This window comes from Bubalus bubalis, chromosome 6, assembly GCF_019923935.1.
Source record: "Bubalus bubalis isolate 160015118507 breed Murrah chromosome 6, NDDB_SH_1, whole genome shotgun sequence".
Classification (NCBI taxonomy): domain Eukaryota; kingdom Metazoa; phylum Chordata; class Mammalia; order Artiodactyla; family Bovidae; genus Bubalus; species Bubalus bubalis.
In genome coordinates, this window is record NC_059162.1 from 22249320 (window position 1) to 22263370 (window position 14051).

Below are 14051 nucleotides of genomic sequence, written 5' to 3' on the forward strand. Positions count from 1 at the left end.
GAGTTCTCATCACAAGACAAAAAAAATTTTTTTGTCTTAAATTTTGTATGTATATGAGATGAGGATAATCATTTCGTAATGTATGTGAGTTAAAGTATACAGTACAGTTGGCTGTACACTTTAACTTATACAGTGCTGTCCATCAACTACATCTCAATAAAACTGGAAGAAGGAAAAAAAGATTATCAGTGAATTAATCATCTCCCACCTTTAGAGTCACCTTATAACCTTTAAACCATTATTCCACTTGTAAGATGACATACCAGAGGGGCTGTGCTTCTCTCTGTCTTGCTGTTAGAGATGTTCTGGATGTGGAAAGAGACGATAGTTTCAACCTGGCCCTTCAATACGGCTTCTGCAGCCCTACAAAGAGAGAAGAGATGCACACACTAGGACTTGTTTCTATTTCACTAACTGAAATTCTAAAGCATTTTAACCCCAGACCGAACTGGTATGTGAGAGGAAGAAGTATAAAGAACCACCGGCAATGCCCAGAGAAAAGAAATCAAGATAAAAAGGTTTTCATTACTTGTCTGTCATTTACTGTAACTCTTCTGAAATTTAAAAATAGCCATTAGCAAATCTCAAAAGAGGCATTAAAAAACCCCAGGGTTTTTTCCTTTAAACCCATCCACTCTGGTAGGTGTTTTATAGAGAATCCTAGTTCAAGATCCCAAGCAAAGAAGGGTAAAATGAATTCTCACACCTTATCATAATTTAAGGTTGCCAAGATTCACTCTATATCTTAATTTTTAAAATGTTAGATGAAAAAAGTCAGAAAACTATATAGTGTATATTCACATTTTAAATAAACAAATATCCAGTGATGCATCTGTCTACTAGAAACATTCATAACAGTTATCTCTGTAAATTCTTGACACTTCTTATTTACATTTTCTAATTATTCTAAAATGGACATGTATTACTTATGTATGCCATTTTAAAAAGAATACTGAGTTGCAGAACAGTGTGTGCTGTGCCATGGACCCTTTTCCTGTTTCAAAAAGTATATATATGTGTATCTGTATAAGCCTAAAGAGTTTCTCTGGAAGGAAAGCCAAGGAACCACCACCAATGGTTGCCTCTGGGAATAGGGGAGTGGGGGTTTTATATTTTATTTTACTGTTTTCTGTAGTGTTAACCTTAAGTAATAATACAAGTGGGCAAAAAAAAAGTCTCTTCAAAGGGAATAAAAATTTAGATGCCCAAACACGCAAGCCACACCAGCATCATGACACAGCCATTAACTTACTTATTAGCCACCTCAGTAGAAAACACATACACCACTTTGGCAGGAGTCTTCTGAGCAGGTGTGGGCTCTGGGGCAGTAGTCTGGCCATGGGAGGGGGTGGAAGACCTGGGGACTGTAGCATTTGATGGGGTCATCGAGTGTGGTGTGTGCTGGGAATCCTGGGACTTTATGTGGTCAGCAGAATTACATTCTAAAAAAATTAAAAAATTCATGTTATAGAAAGTATAAAGCTTTCTTTTTTCTGCCAGCATTTATAGCATCATAATGCAAACACCTTGAAAATTTCAAGGAGGAAGTATCTTGTTAAGAGAAAATTCTTCTATTCATAAAAATACAAATACACTTCTCCCATTTAAATGACTAAGTACAAAGCACTCTTTCCCACACCCTTCCTGCTCTACTACACATTCTTTGAAAAGTGTGCAGGTGTTAGTTGCTCAGTCGTATCCAACTCTTTGTGACCCCATGGACTGTAGCCTGCCAGGCTCCTCTGTCCCTGGAATTCTCCAGGCAAGAATACTGGAGTGGGTAGCCATTCTCTTCTCCAGGGGATATTCCCGACCCAGGGATTGAACCCAGGTCTCCTGCACTGCAGGCAGATTCTTTACCATCTGAGCACCAGGGTTTAGATATTAGCATAAATGTCCCTACTTCCTGGAAACCCTTTTGGAACCTCCTGGGCTGGATGTCCCTGCTAGTTAGACCCATAGCCCCCTAACTTCCCTTACTTCAGCGTTTATCAAATTTCATTGTAATTTTTTAAATGATCTGCTATCTAGGTGCATTTAAACCCTTGAGGATAGCAACTGTTTCGGTTTTGCTGACCATAGCACCCCAGCACCCAGCATAGTGCTGGTGCTCAGAACAGGCCTCCCACAAACAACCTGAACAAGAAAGGAAAGACAGGGGAACAATTACCCAGGTACTCATTTCAAATCTGGGTTGGGGAGTCACCGTTCCACTCCCTGAATGTTAGTTTCACATTCTGGCCTACAGTTAAGATGTTTTATTTTACATTAAGTGGGGGAAAGCCTAGAGCATAGCCATGGGTCCCATCCCCTTCTGGGCTCACTCCACTGTGGTACCTACTGGATCTCTACCACATGGAGCCCCTCATTCCCGCCATGGTGAAACTGGCTGGGACAAATCTGGACTTGTGCCAGGATAGCCTCTTGTACCTACAACTGTCAAAATGGAGGCCAGAGCGCATGCAACCCAAGTCTTGAAGGACTAATTTCATGGAGAAGAGGAAGAGTTGTCAGAAAAACTGCTCCAGTGTGGGCTCTGGCATAGACAAATTGGAGCTACTGGCCTGACACTCAAGTACACAAAAGCATAGAGACCAGAAACATCCATAAGTACATGGTTAGGGTTGTGCACCATCCTCAAACACTTGCATCCTCAAGGGCAAGAACTCAACAAGGTTGTTCCAAACTACTCTTCAGTTCGTAGGAAACTGACCAGAAGGAGTTCAATCTGAAACTCTGAGAACTCCTGGATCCAATTCCTACTCTCCCCACCTGGCTACTATTAGGCTCTCCGGCATCCATCCATGTCAGAGGCCCTCCCTCAGGAATACCTACTTCCCTCTGAGTCTCAAAGATCTTATAGACATACCTTTCATGTCAGAGTCATCGTTTGGAGTCCCAGGATCTCTCTGATCAAAGGAGTCGGCGGAAATACTTCGCTCCCTTTTCCCCTTGCCCTTGGCACCATTTCCAGCCCCATTCTTCAGCCCCATGCTCCCACCTGGGCCAGGGAGTGCTTTAGGGGTATGGCCCCCACTCTTGGAGTCACAGGGGGATGGCTGGGATTGGCTGGCTGAGCCCCCCTGTTTACCCTGATTGGAGAATTTGGAATCCAGCTGGGGGTTTCCAGATGGGGACATCACTGTAGGGGGACGGACCATCACCTCCTGCTTTGACTTAGGGCTACTAGAAGAGACAAATAACAAAGGGAGATCAGACACTGGAGAAGACTGGGCAGCACAAATCAAAGAGGTCTGATTTCTATCACAGGTCAGGAAGACCTGGACAGCTGAAGTAACCACCCCACCTTTCACTTAAGCCGCTTGCTTGTTCTCTTCTCCCCATTCTCATCTCAGAGCTATCAACAGAGAGGAGGATTTGGGCAGAGTGGCCTGCCTCGTCTCGGGAACCCTAGAGTCACATGGGGACCCATCGCTAGGGCTTCTGTCAATAAAGGACAACGGTTTCTATGTACATAGAGAAATGACTCTCACACTAAGACTAGCTCAGAGTAAACAAACAGACATCGTTAAGATCAAAATACTACCCACCCCTCAGCTGATGAACAAGGAACAGCTGTAACAAGAGACTGGCTTCCCTGCTGGAAAATACGAGCAGGTCTGGGAGAGTGTGAGGAAACCCGCTGGTGACTGGCAGTCTGGGGAAACCCTCCAGGACACTAATCACCAAATAAGAAGTATCACACCAGAGCAGACACACTAACCACTGCCTCCAGGGGAGGAGGAAGAAATTCTTTTAAGATATCAATTTTGTAGAACAGAGGAAAAAGCTTCACAGTGGGGGTCAGGGGCTGGTGTTTTAGTTCCAGGACCTTAGGCCTCCTCCTCAACATTCCAGGTCTCAGTTTCCTCATTTGGCAAGTTTAGCACATTGTACTGGATGGTTTTTAATGTTTTGTTGAGGAGGGGGGCTATAATGAGGAGCAGTCAGGTAAGGATGGACAAATGAGTAAGAGGAGAACGCTAACCTAAACTCTGACTCACTATTCTATCACTGTTTACTTGAGTCTTTTGCTTTTCCCATTTGGGTCTCATGATTCAACACACTGTTCCACCAGTTAGTGTTCAGGGTCCACTATGATGTCCCAAGGGGCAGCTGGGCCAGGCCCTAGGCCTCACCTCTGTGTGTTTCCTGACGGAGAGTTCCTCACTTTAGGGTTACTGGAATGCATTGATTGAAATCCTGAGCTTGCAGCCACAAACAGGGACGGGCTCACCGAGTTCCTCTCGGGCTGCAGCAGAAACAGCTGCTGGGGGCAGTGGCAGGGGCCCACTGTGTGCTGGGTGCGTCCCTTAGCGCTGGCTGCCTGCACGCCTTTTTCCTCTTTGTTTTTCTCCGCTGTGGAAGTGGGTCCTGTCCCCTTGCGGCTCCAGCATTCTCTGGGTGTGTGCCTCCGGCTGCCAAAGGAAAATCTCGCATCTCCAGGGCACACTGGGAAGAGAAACAGAGACATCCAACACCCTTGTAGCAAGACCAAGACTAAAGCCCCACCTCGACAGTACAGAGGCAGATGGTTCCTCAGCTTCCCTCAGGGTGAAAGGAAAGGGCGATGTTCATATTCTGGCCAAAAGGCTCTAGTGCTAAAGCAGCGGAAGAGTGACTAACACTTTCTGCCAGGCATACAAGCCTCCCACCCAAGCATCATATACCAGGCGTTTGTAAGCAGATGAGAAAAACATTTTATCTTTAGCTGTGTATTCCCCCTTACATTTCTCTACTTCCAAATACAAAACCCTCAAAAACTTGGGTTTTTCTTTCTTCAAAACAATGCTCTGAAACCACTGGGTACTCCAAATCCATAGCAACTATCTGGTGCTTCCCCTCTGATGGCACTGAAATGTAACAAACCCATCCCAATTTCAAACCATGAAACAAATTACTCTCTGTTTATATTCTCAGGGCCTCAGGGTGGGGAAGACATTAAAGGAGGTACTTCTGAAATCAACTATTGAGCCAATACCAAATACAATCAGTTCTGCCCCCTGATTTCTATGATCTTTCTATTAAATTATGCTGAGTATGTGTCCTGTGTTCTCACTGCTTAATGACAGGAGCTGTAGGCATGGGTAAGCAAGGGAATGATCCATAATGCGGAGGTGAAAGAACATCTTTGAAGACTAAGATATTTTTTGAGCCAATTTGCAAGGCTAATTTGAAGCATAAAGGTCAAAAAAATATTCCCCAACCTAGTAAGAGAATAAATGAGAAAGCCCTTTATTTAGAGAAACCTAAACTGGTTCAGGCAAAACCAAGATACACTTTCAGTCACTGCTCCTTCCAGGGCAGTTCCAATGTGATTTTTTTTGGTAACCATGGTCCCCTCACCTCCCTCCCTCCTACTATCTTTACTGATGAGGTACAGGACTGAAGGAGAATATTAGATGCAGGATTAAAGGCTAAAGAATCAAAAGGAGTTAGAAGTCGCTTCGGTGTTACACACACTACAAGAGGTTCAAGAACTGGACTAAAACTGGGAGAAACCCTTATATTCTAAGACTCAGCAATGAGTATGATCGTTGCCAAGTATTAAATGTTTATTTCCTCATTTAGAAATAGTCCCAGCTATTTTACCTGAGACCATGAGAGGAATTTATGGATTTTCTGAGTACACACAATCACATTTTTTTTCTTTTAAATGAAGAAGGCAGGAAAAAAAAACTAGAGTAAAATGCTATAGAATATTTCTACACTGATCTTAGGAAAAAGCATCCTAAAAACATTTGCGTCTCAATTATATTTAGGGTTGTATGTTTATTCCCTAACACCTTTAGCTCCCTGCCCCCAGTTTAGATTCTAACACTGATTATTGCTGTGAAGCTCAACATAATATATGATCATAAACCATACTGTACCTCTCCCTAAACATCAGGAATCACTGGTAAAACAGAAGTAGTCAATGAATCTTCCATGGACAAAGCCAACAGAAAACACTTACCTCAGGAAAAGAAAAGAAGTTACCACAGATATAGTCCCTTTTGATACTTTCTGTCTGTATCACACATATGAGCACTCCAATCATGTGTCAAACTGAATAGTCCCATGTGTATGATTTACCTCCCTATGAAGACTATGCTCTTTGAAGACAAGATTCTTGTTTTAAATTTCTTTGGTTTTTCTATAATACTCAATATAATGTACTAAGCATGTGGTTAGACCCTAGGTGAGTTACAGAGCAGAAACGCCTGGCACTTGTGTTACACTCCTTCTAAAGAAACTCTAAACATTAAAAGTACCAAATCAACTAGGTCTGCCAGGCATGTCTGATGAGCTGGTAGCAAAGATTATTTCTAAATAATAATCATGTGAACAAAAAATACTTATTTTCAAAGTATTTCCACATTTAGTTTTTTAAACTCACTATACCGTGATCAATGGCATTTTATAGATGAATGGACGGAGCACACGGGCATGAATGCCTTCTCCCAGGTTTCCAATCAGTGCTCCCTGACGTGCTCTTTCCTCTAAGCCACCTCCTTGCCACTACTTTATGATGGAGAAACAGCACAGAAGGTTCAAACAAGTGCACGGGCTCACTAGAGATGGGAATAAAACCCAGCTGTTTTAACCCTTAATCCAGAGGAGCTGTTGAAATAGGTCACCCTAGTTTTAGCCTATCTGACCCCAAAAACAACTGAGCAAGAAATCTGCCAAGTATCTTATCAGATAACCCTAAAGAATAAAATGTAATTCTTTCAGCTCCTGCGTGTTCAGGTTAGTGCTCAACTGTTTGCCTTTCAGGACTGAAAAAAGCGAAGATCTTCCTCTGAATGGTTAATTTTAGCCAGAGAGAGATATTTCCCCAATATAACTAAATCTTCTAACTCTAAGATGTGCTTATAGAATGTTTCTCTCTTTTCTCTATAAATAATACTTAAAATATTTACTAACTGCACATCAGGTACTCTTATAAGCACTCTCCATACATATTAACTCATTCGTAACAACTGCAGAAGGCAGGTCCCATTACTATCCCTGTTTTATTTGATTACTTTTTCTTTTTGATTTTTTTTTTTTTTGCAGGATAGTTGATTCACTATGCTGTGTTAGATTCAAGTGGACAGCCAAGTGAATCAGTTACACATATACATATATCCTATCCCTGTTTCAGAGACGAGGAAACTGAGGCTCTTGGAACAGTACATAATTTGCCCAAGTAAGTTGGTCACACCCTAGTTAAGTGGTGGAGCTGGAGGTCAGCCAGACACTCAGGCTGTGCTCTTCATCACTGCAGTACTTCGTGAAAAGCATGGACTTGGTGGACAAGGTAAGCCAGCACATAGAAAATGCTTAGTAGCACAACATACGCATTTATGTAAACTAGTACCATGACTTCTACCATCCTCTAGCAAGCTCACTCACCTGTCCTGCCCAATGGCATTTCAGACCTTCACCACTGCCAACCATCATCTTCCTCTCCCAGCGCATGGCCTTGCCCAGGACTTAACAGGGAGAAGAGAAGTCACCAGGCAGGACTCCTTACCACCAAATCTTCAAACCTCTTTTTATCATTGCCTATCCCCTCTTTTTTCTCTATTATTGCAATCAAAAAAAAAAAAAAGCCCACTTTCCCCCCAAAGGTTAGTGCTACCACAGGTGGTCTAGCCCCATCCCTTTCAGCTGACTGAGTACTCACTCTCTTCCATGACCACCCTTCTACGTCCTGCATCTCCTGGATATTTCCAATCAGCTTTCAGACATGTTATTCTACCTTCCAGATGAAATAATAATGATAAAGCAAAACAAAACTGGCATTCTATTCCCCTTTGAAGTCAAGTTTCTTTACAGAGTTGACAAGACACAGTCTTCATTTCCTTACCTGCCATTCACCCTTTAACCATCTTAAACCAACGTCTACCCACAGATAACAAAAACCATGACTTTTGTTAAAGTCACCACTGACTGCTTTTCTAACCTCATCGTACTCCATCTCATAGACTATGCCAGTTGAGCACTCCTTGAAACTCCTCTCTCTTGGCTTCTATAATACCACACTTGTCCAGTCTTCCTCCTTCCTCTTAAGTCACTCTTCATCTGCTTCCTTTGCTGACCCCTTCTCTACCCAATCTCTACAATTTCAAGTTCCTCACAGCTCTACCCTGGGTCCTATTCTCTTCTCATTCTGTAAGTTCTTTCCATGCCAAGAACTCCCAAATTTCCATCCAGCTCAGCTTCCGCTCTGCTGACCTGTATACACAACTGCCAACTTGGCATCCCACTAGAAGTCTGAAACCTAACAAGGTCAAAGATGAATTCTTCATCCCTATATAGTCTCCCTCCCCAACGTATTTCCCCTTCAGCTTTCTACATTTTAGTAAATGGCACCTTCATCCACCCAGCCGCTCATGCCAGAAATCTGGAGTCATTCTTGACACCTCTCTCCCTCACCCCTAACCTTCCCATGTCAAGTTTGAATATTTTTGCTGAGTGAAGAAAATCTCAGTTTCACTGTTTCTTCTTCAGAGATAAAGGATACTGTAAAGCCACTAATCTAGATGAAATGCTCCATTACATTCTTTTCATAGCATCCTATGTTTTTCCTTCAAACATTTCTCCTGTTGTATAATTATTGGTCATTTGCATTAACATTCATCTGTCATGCTAGGCTCCATGAAGGTAGGAGGATCTGTAAAGGATCAAGGCTGATTTATTCATCCTTGTATTCCTAGTACTTGCTATAGTATCAGATACATGCCATTTGCTCAAAAAGTATTTGTTGAATAAAAGTTGAAGCTTTTCCCCAAGATCATCTCCTAAGCCAGGCCTGCTTTCTAGGGCCCCCATCCATCCATCAGGCTACTCACCAAAACCCCAAGGGTCACGATAAGGCAGTGCTCATCCTGGAGGTGGGGAGCTTGGGGAGTCCAGGAACCCCTGTCTCAGAGGTGACCCTCACCTAGATGAGGATAAAGGAAAGAAGAGTTTCTAAGGAAGGAAAACAAAATCATCAGTGCCACTTATTTACTATTTGAAGACCCGGTTTCCTATCTACAGAGTATTAGTTTAAGAGGAAGTTGTCATCTCCCATGTAAACAGCATCAACTTCCAATTATTTCAGGGTATATCATCCAACCTGCAGATACCTCAAGGCCCTTGTAACTTTCCCTCCTTCCAAAGTGTATATGTTCTTTTCAGAGACTGGAAAAATATTAAGGGCAAAGAAAATCGATTTGTCTACTTTTCTGAATATTTAGTAGGGAAAAAAATCCTCACATTTTTGCTTCTTCCCATTCCTAATTAGTACAGAGAATTGAGAGCTGACTGTAAAGGTGAAAGAGACAAAATTCCAGACACACTTTTGAATTCACAAAGCACATACCATTCACAGTTCCTCCCTACTCTCAACTGTAACTTTACATGGCAAGCATTCAGCAAGAAAATTTATTTTCACACACTTTTGGGAGAACATATGACTGAACGACAGGGCCACAAGATCTCCTTTGCTTGAGAGCCTACTGTGTGTAAAATGCTATACCAAGTTGAGCTAGGTAAATTGGTAAAACACTAAGTAACTCAGCAGGCAGAACTATTTCCAACATTAGTCCTTGTAAACTACAATGATAATGCTGAGCCTCCCTCTTCACCCAGAATTTATAGTTTTGAAATGGCAGGGAAAAACCAAGTTCCAGACTGTCCTAAGGCCAAATTTCTTAGGAATCTTTAAAAGGAGATTCTATAAGGTTGCCATGAAACTGTCAATAAATCCACAACTTGGTCTAACTTAGCTCAGAATCACCTCTACAATTCCAATTTCAACTTTTCCAATGATCCTTTCCCACTCTCCTGCTCTAAGAAGTCAAGTTTATTACAAGTATGTCATGTTTAACAAATTTCATTTCTATGCTATGACCACTACGCCATAAAAGGCATAGTATCAAACTTAGAATGTGGAACTAAAAGGCCCTGGGATTCCATTCCGAGCTCATTCTTAAGTTCTGGCATACCAGCTACTAAAAGGCTTCCTTCTCAGAAAAGTACACAATAGGAAGAACCAATCTTTCCCAAATATGTGGAGAAAAGAACACTATACTATAGTCTTATGTAGAAAACCTTGGTCCTAACAAAACGCTAAGATATGTTTTCATACTCAAAGGGTAAAAACTCATCTAATGTCCTTCAAGCTAACAAACTTTAAGCAAGCAAATAAATTTGTATCAAGCTCAAGGGTTCTGAAAAAATGTAACTAATAAAAAATGAACGTCCTCTATCACCCTTTAGAATAATGGCTACCCAAAGTAAAACTTCAGCACACATGTCCCTTCTTTGTGAAACTTTCCTTGATTCTACATCATCCCCAGGAATGTCCTCCATGGCCCCACAGCATTATAGTCATGGCACTTTTAAAACACTTTGAGAACTGTATCCTTGTTATGTACAGCCAGGGAACCTCCTGAGGAAAGGGTCATCATCTCAGCGCCCAAAAGAAGAAACTCAATAAATGCTAGTTGATCCGTGTATGATGAGCGGGGGGCTTGTGTCCTGCTACCTCTGTTTCGCATCCCCACATAGCAATGATGACATGATAAATACTTGTTCAACTTCTCACCATCTGCCTTTCCTAGGAAATAAGTTACTACAGAAGTCCCTGTTCACAGAAAAGTATAAGGTAATTGCACTTACAGCTATGACTTGCATTAATTTGATGACCACTGCCTTGGGATCTGCTACAATAATGAACAAATATAGTTTTAACTTACAAGAGACCCTATGGAAGCAGAAACAAAATCGAAATACACTGACTGAATAACAGAAGTTACATGTTCATAACTGGGCTCTTTACCTTTCAAGATGTCCAACTTGCTCTCTCTTCTAACATTGGGACACAGCGATCCCAAACAGAAAGGAATTTTTAGGTCAAAGTGGAGTGACACCAGCTAGTCCCACATTCAGTCCTACAGGAATGAGAAGAATGGAAAGGTTCATACCCCATCACACCAACAGCAAAGAAAACCACAATTCCCCAAGGCTCCGTGACCAAAACAATATCTGGAAGAAAGAATAGTAAGAAAAAAAATTAGGTCAAAAATGGGGAAGGCAGGCAAAACCACTAAAACTGAAAATGCAAGTAGCTAGAGCACTCTAGCCCACATCTATCCCACTGAACACTGGGAAGTCTAGAAAAGCAAAATCCATCAGACACAAAAGTCTCATTCTAGTCATTGGCTTTAACTTTCTCCTCAACCAAGAACAGTTATCACAGGTTGCAAAATAGACTTTTATTTCATATCTTCTCTAAGCCCTTGTTCTTAGCATGGTGAAGATATTGAGGCTTATAAGGCGAGTGGCCATAAGATAATTGACCTTTCAAAAATCAGCTGGTCTATAGCAGGAGCTCTTATCCAGGGATCCACGACCTCCTAAGCGGTCTGTAGAAAGAGGAGGGGAGGCAGCTGTGAACTTGGCTGGAGAATATTTTGATCTTCATACTCACTAACCTCCAAGTAAAAGTTAGCACCACCTTCAACAATGAATGCAGGTAACAACCCACAGTAGTATTAGCTATTCTGTGACTACGTCACCAAGAGTAACCACAAGACACTTCATATCACATTACCGTTATGGCAGATCTCACAACATACTATTTACACTCATCACTACTTCAAAACTATAGTATCTGCAGCTACATTTTGTTATTTAATGAGCTATAAACATATAAACTATTGTATCACAACTGTTTTAACATTTTGATAACTGTTTCTGTGTCATTTGTAATTTTATATACTTTATACATTTAAAAAACCCACGATCCTCAGAAGGGGTCCTATGCTTCCTTAAATTGCCAAAGGAAAACATGCGGCACAGAAGATTAAGAACTTCTGATCTAGAGCAAATAAAGTTTCTATAGACCCCAACATAGTTACCAAGGCAGACAGACAAGTCATTCCACCAGCAGTACTTCATAGATGAAGAAAATTAAACCACTAGATTTCCCAGCTGGTGCTAGTGGTAAAGAACCTGCCTGCCAATGCACGAGAGATAAGAGATACCGGTTCAATCCCTGGGTGGGGACGATCCCTGGAGGAGGGCATGGCAACCCACTCCAGTACTTCTGCTTGGAGAATCTCATGGAGAGAGGAGCCTGGCGGGCTACAGTCCATGAGGTCGCAAGAAGTCAAACACAACGGAAGCAACTTAGCACGTAAGCAAACCACCAGGAAGACAAGCAACATGTCCAAGGTCACACAAATTTAGGGTCAGCATCAGCTTAGGTTGGCACTCACAGCATGTATAGTTCCACTCCCCCACGGGGACTGCTGTTACATTTCTACAACTCTCATCACTATTCCTGTCTTACCACTAAATGAGGAAGAGGTATCACCTTTCAAAACTCATGTAAAACCCAAACCCAGACAATAGAACAAGGCAGATACATAGGTAGAAGGTACTCCTTTTTGTTTCCTGATCAAGCACAGGGCATGTTTCAGAAGCTGAATTTGGTCTGGTCCTGAGATAGCAATTTTTCAGAAGTGAGGAAAAAGTTGGTCTACACAAACTTTCATTCCCAGATGTGTCCAAGGCACTTTGCAGATAATCATTAACTTGTTTGGTGCCACAATGCATTGAGTGATGAGGGCAGTGGTAACCCTGCTTTATAAAAGGGAAAACTGGAGAATAAATATGAGAGATTTGTTTGAAGTCACATATAAGTCAATGGGAAGGCCAACGTTCTAATACCAAGTTCAAGGCTCAACCAAATCACCATCATCAAATATTTAGTTGATTACAATGCTTGTGAAACCTCTGTACTTCCCCCACCCCCCACAAGCCAGAGAACATTTTCTTTTGATTCACAGGACCAGACACTTCTGAAGGCTATGGGAAAAGTATCCCATAGAATAAATTCCAATGTACGTAAGTGCTTTTTCACTTACGCTAGTCATGTAGGAATCCAGGTCAGGAATCCTTAGCTCAACAGCCAAGTTACTACATAAAACTTGCCTTATAAGAAGAGAACAGTATGGAAATTGTTTCTTCATCTTTTACTCAATGACCTCTTTATCATCTACCACATGTTTAGGAACTATTATCATCTTACATTCAACACTGTTAATACAAAATAATATCCTAATGATTCAATACAATCAGATCCTAGATGCTAAAACTGTGAAAGGTCATCTCTATGTCAACTTTGCCTTAAATTTCCTCTTTACCCAAAACACCAATTAATGGAATCCTTACTTCCCAAAGCATCCTTATGCCATCTAACTAACTGCTCCTTTTATTAACCCATTTCTGTTTTTTATAGACTGGGTCTTTTTCAACAGTTAGCAAGATCCTTCTCAAATCTGTACTTAGGATGGTAATGTTTTTCACACTTAACATTAACTCCTTTTTATAAATCACGAGCATCCAATCAAAAACCAAAATCAACCGAACAATCATGTTGTACAATCTCCATGAAGACTGAAAAGTTAACCTACACAGGGGTCTTACCTACCAATACCCATCTGCACCCCCTACCCCTTACTCACAACTACTTATCCTTCCTACCTGCTAATTCTGATTCATCACTTCCAGCGCAGTGGACAAGAGTCCAAATCTCTGACCCAATAATGAACAGTTAGTTCTTGAACACATTAAATGCTAACAAACACTCCACTACACACCACTGATCAAAACGTAACTCTTTACATAGCCACTCATTAATTTTCCCTGTATAGTTACTGCCCAGGGATCTGAATGTTTGCCCTAAGGAAAGTTTAACTTTGCACCAATTCTACCCCACCTTAGTCTCTCACTACTGACACACAGTTACGTCCATTTCTCTACTTTGTCTAGTAAGTTTATCAGTCTCCCACTCGGCTGCAGTCTAGGCTCCAAGTCACTCTTCTCTATGGCAGGCAGGACCTTGGAAGACAGGTTTCAGGCCTCCTCCTTCAGGCTTGGGAGCCTTCATAGAAGGCCCCCATAAACACTATTATAGGCCTCTGGCCCTTCCCTCTGAACATAATAACCAAGTCTGCTGTTTATTTCCATAGAATATCTCTATTTCACCAGGCTGGTCCAACATCAACCACTGACATCTTTAATAG

At 41.7% G+C, this 14051-nt stretch overlaps 1 protein-coding gene across 10 annotated transcripts in view; it reads right to left on the reverse strand.

The window, feature by feature from the left end:
* The window catches only part of BCL9 (BCL9 transcription coactivator), a 95876-nt gene that overhangs the window by 10931 nt on the left and 70894 nt on the right, over positions 1-14051 (reverse strand). For 2 of the 10 annotated variants that reach the window (XM_045166043.1, XM_045166044.1), the window contains exons 2-7: positions 10799-10910; positions 8823-8914; positions 4140-4452; positions 2870-3186; positions 1253-1442; positions 264-363 (exon numbers count right to left, since the gene is read on the reverse strand). In XM_045166043.1, coding sequence (XP_045021978.1) covers positions 264-363; positions 1253-1442; positions 2870-3186; positions 4140-4192 — 660 coding nt within the window. In that variant the 5' untranslated portion in view covers positions 4193-4452; positions 8823-8914; positions 10799-10910. Of the gene's footprint in view, positions 1-263; positions 364-1252; positions 1443-2869; positions 3187-4139; positions 4453-8822; positions 8944-10798; positions 10911-10943; positions 11005-14051 lie in introns of all 10 variants that reach the window. The other 8 variants (XM_045166045.1, XM_045166047.1, XM_045166052.1 and 5 more) reach the window with 7 other exon arrangements.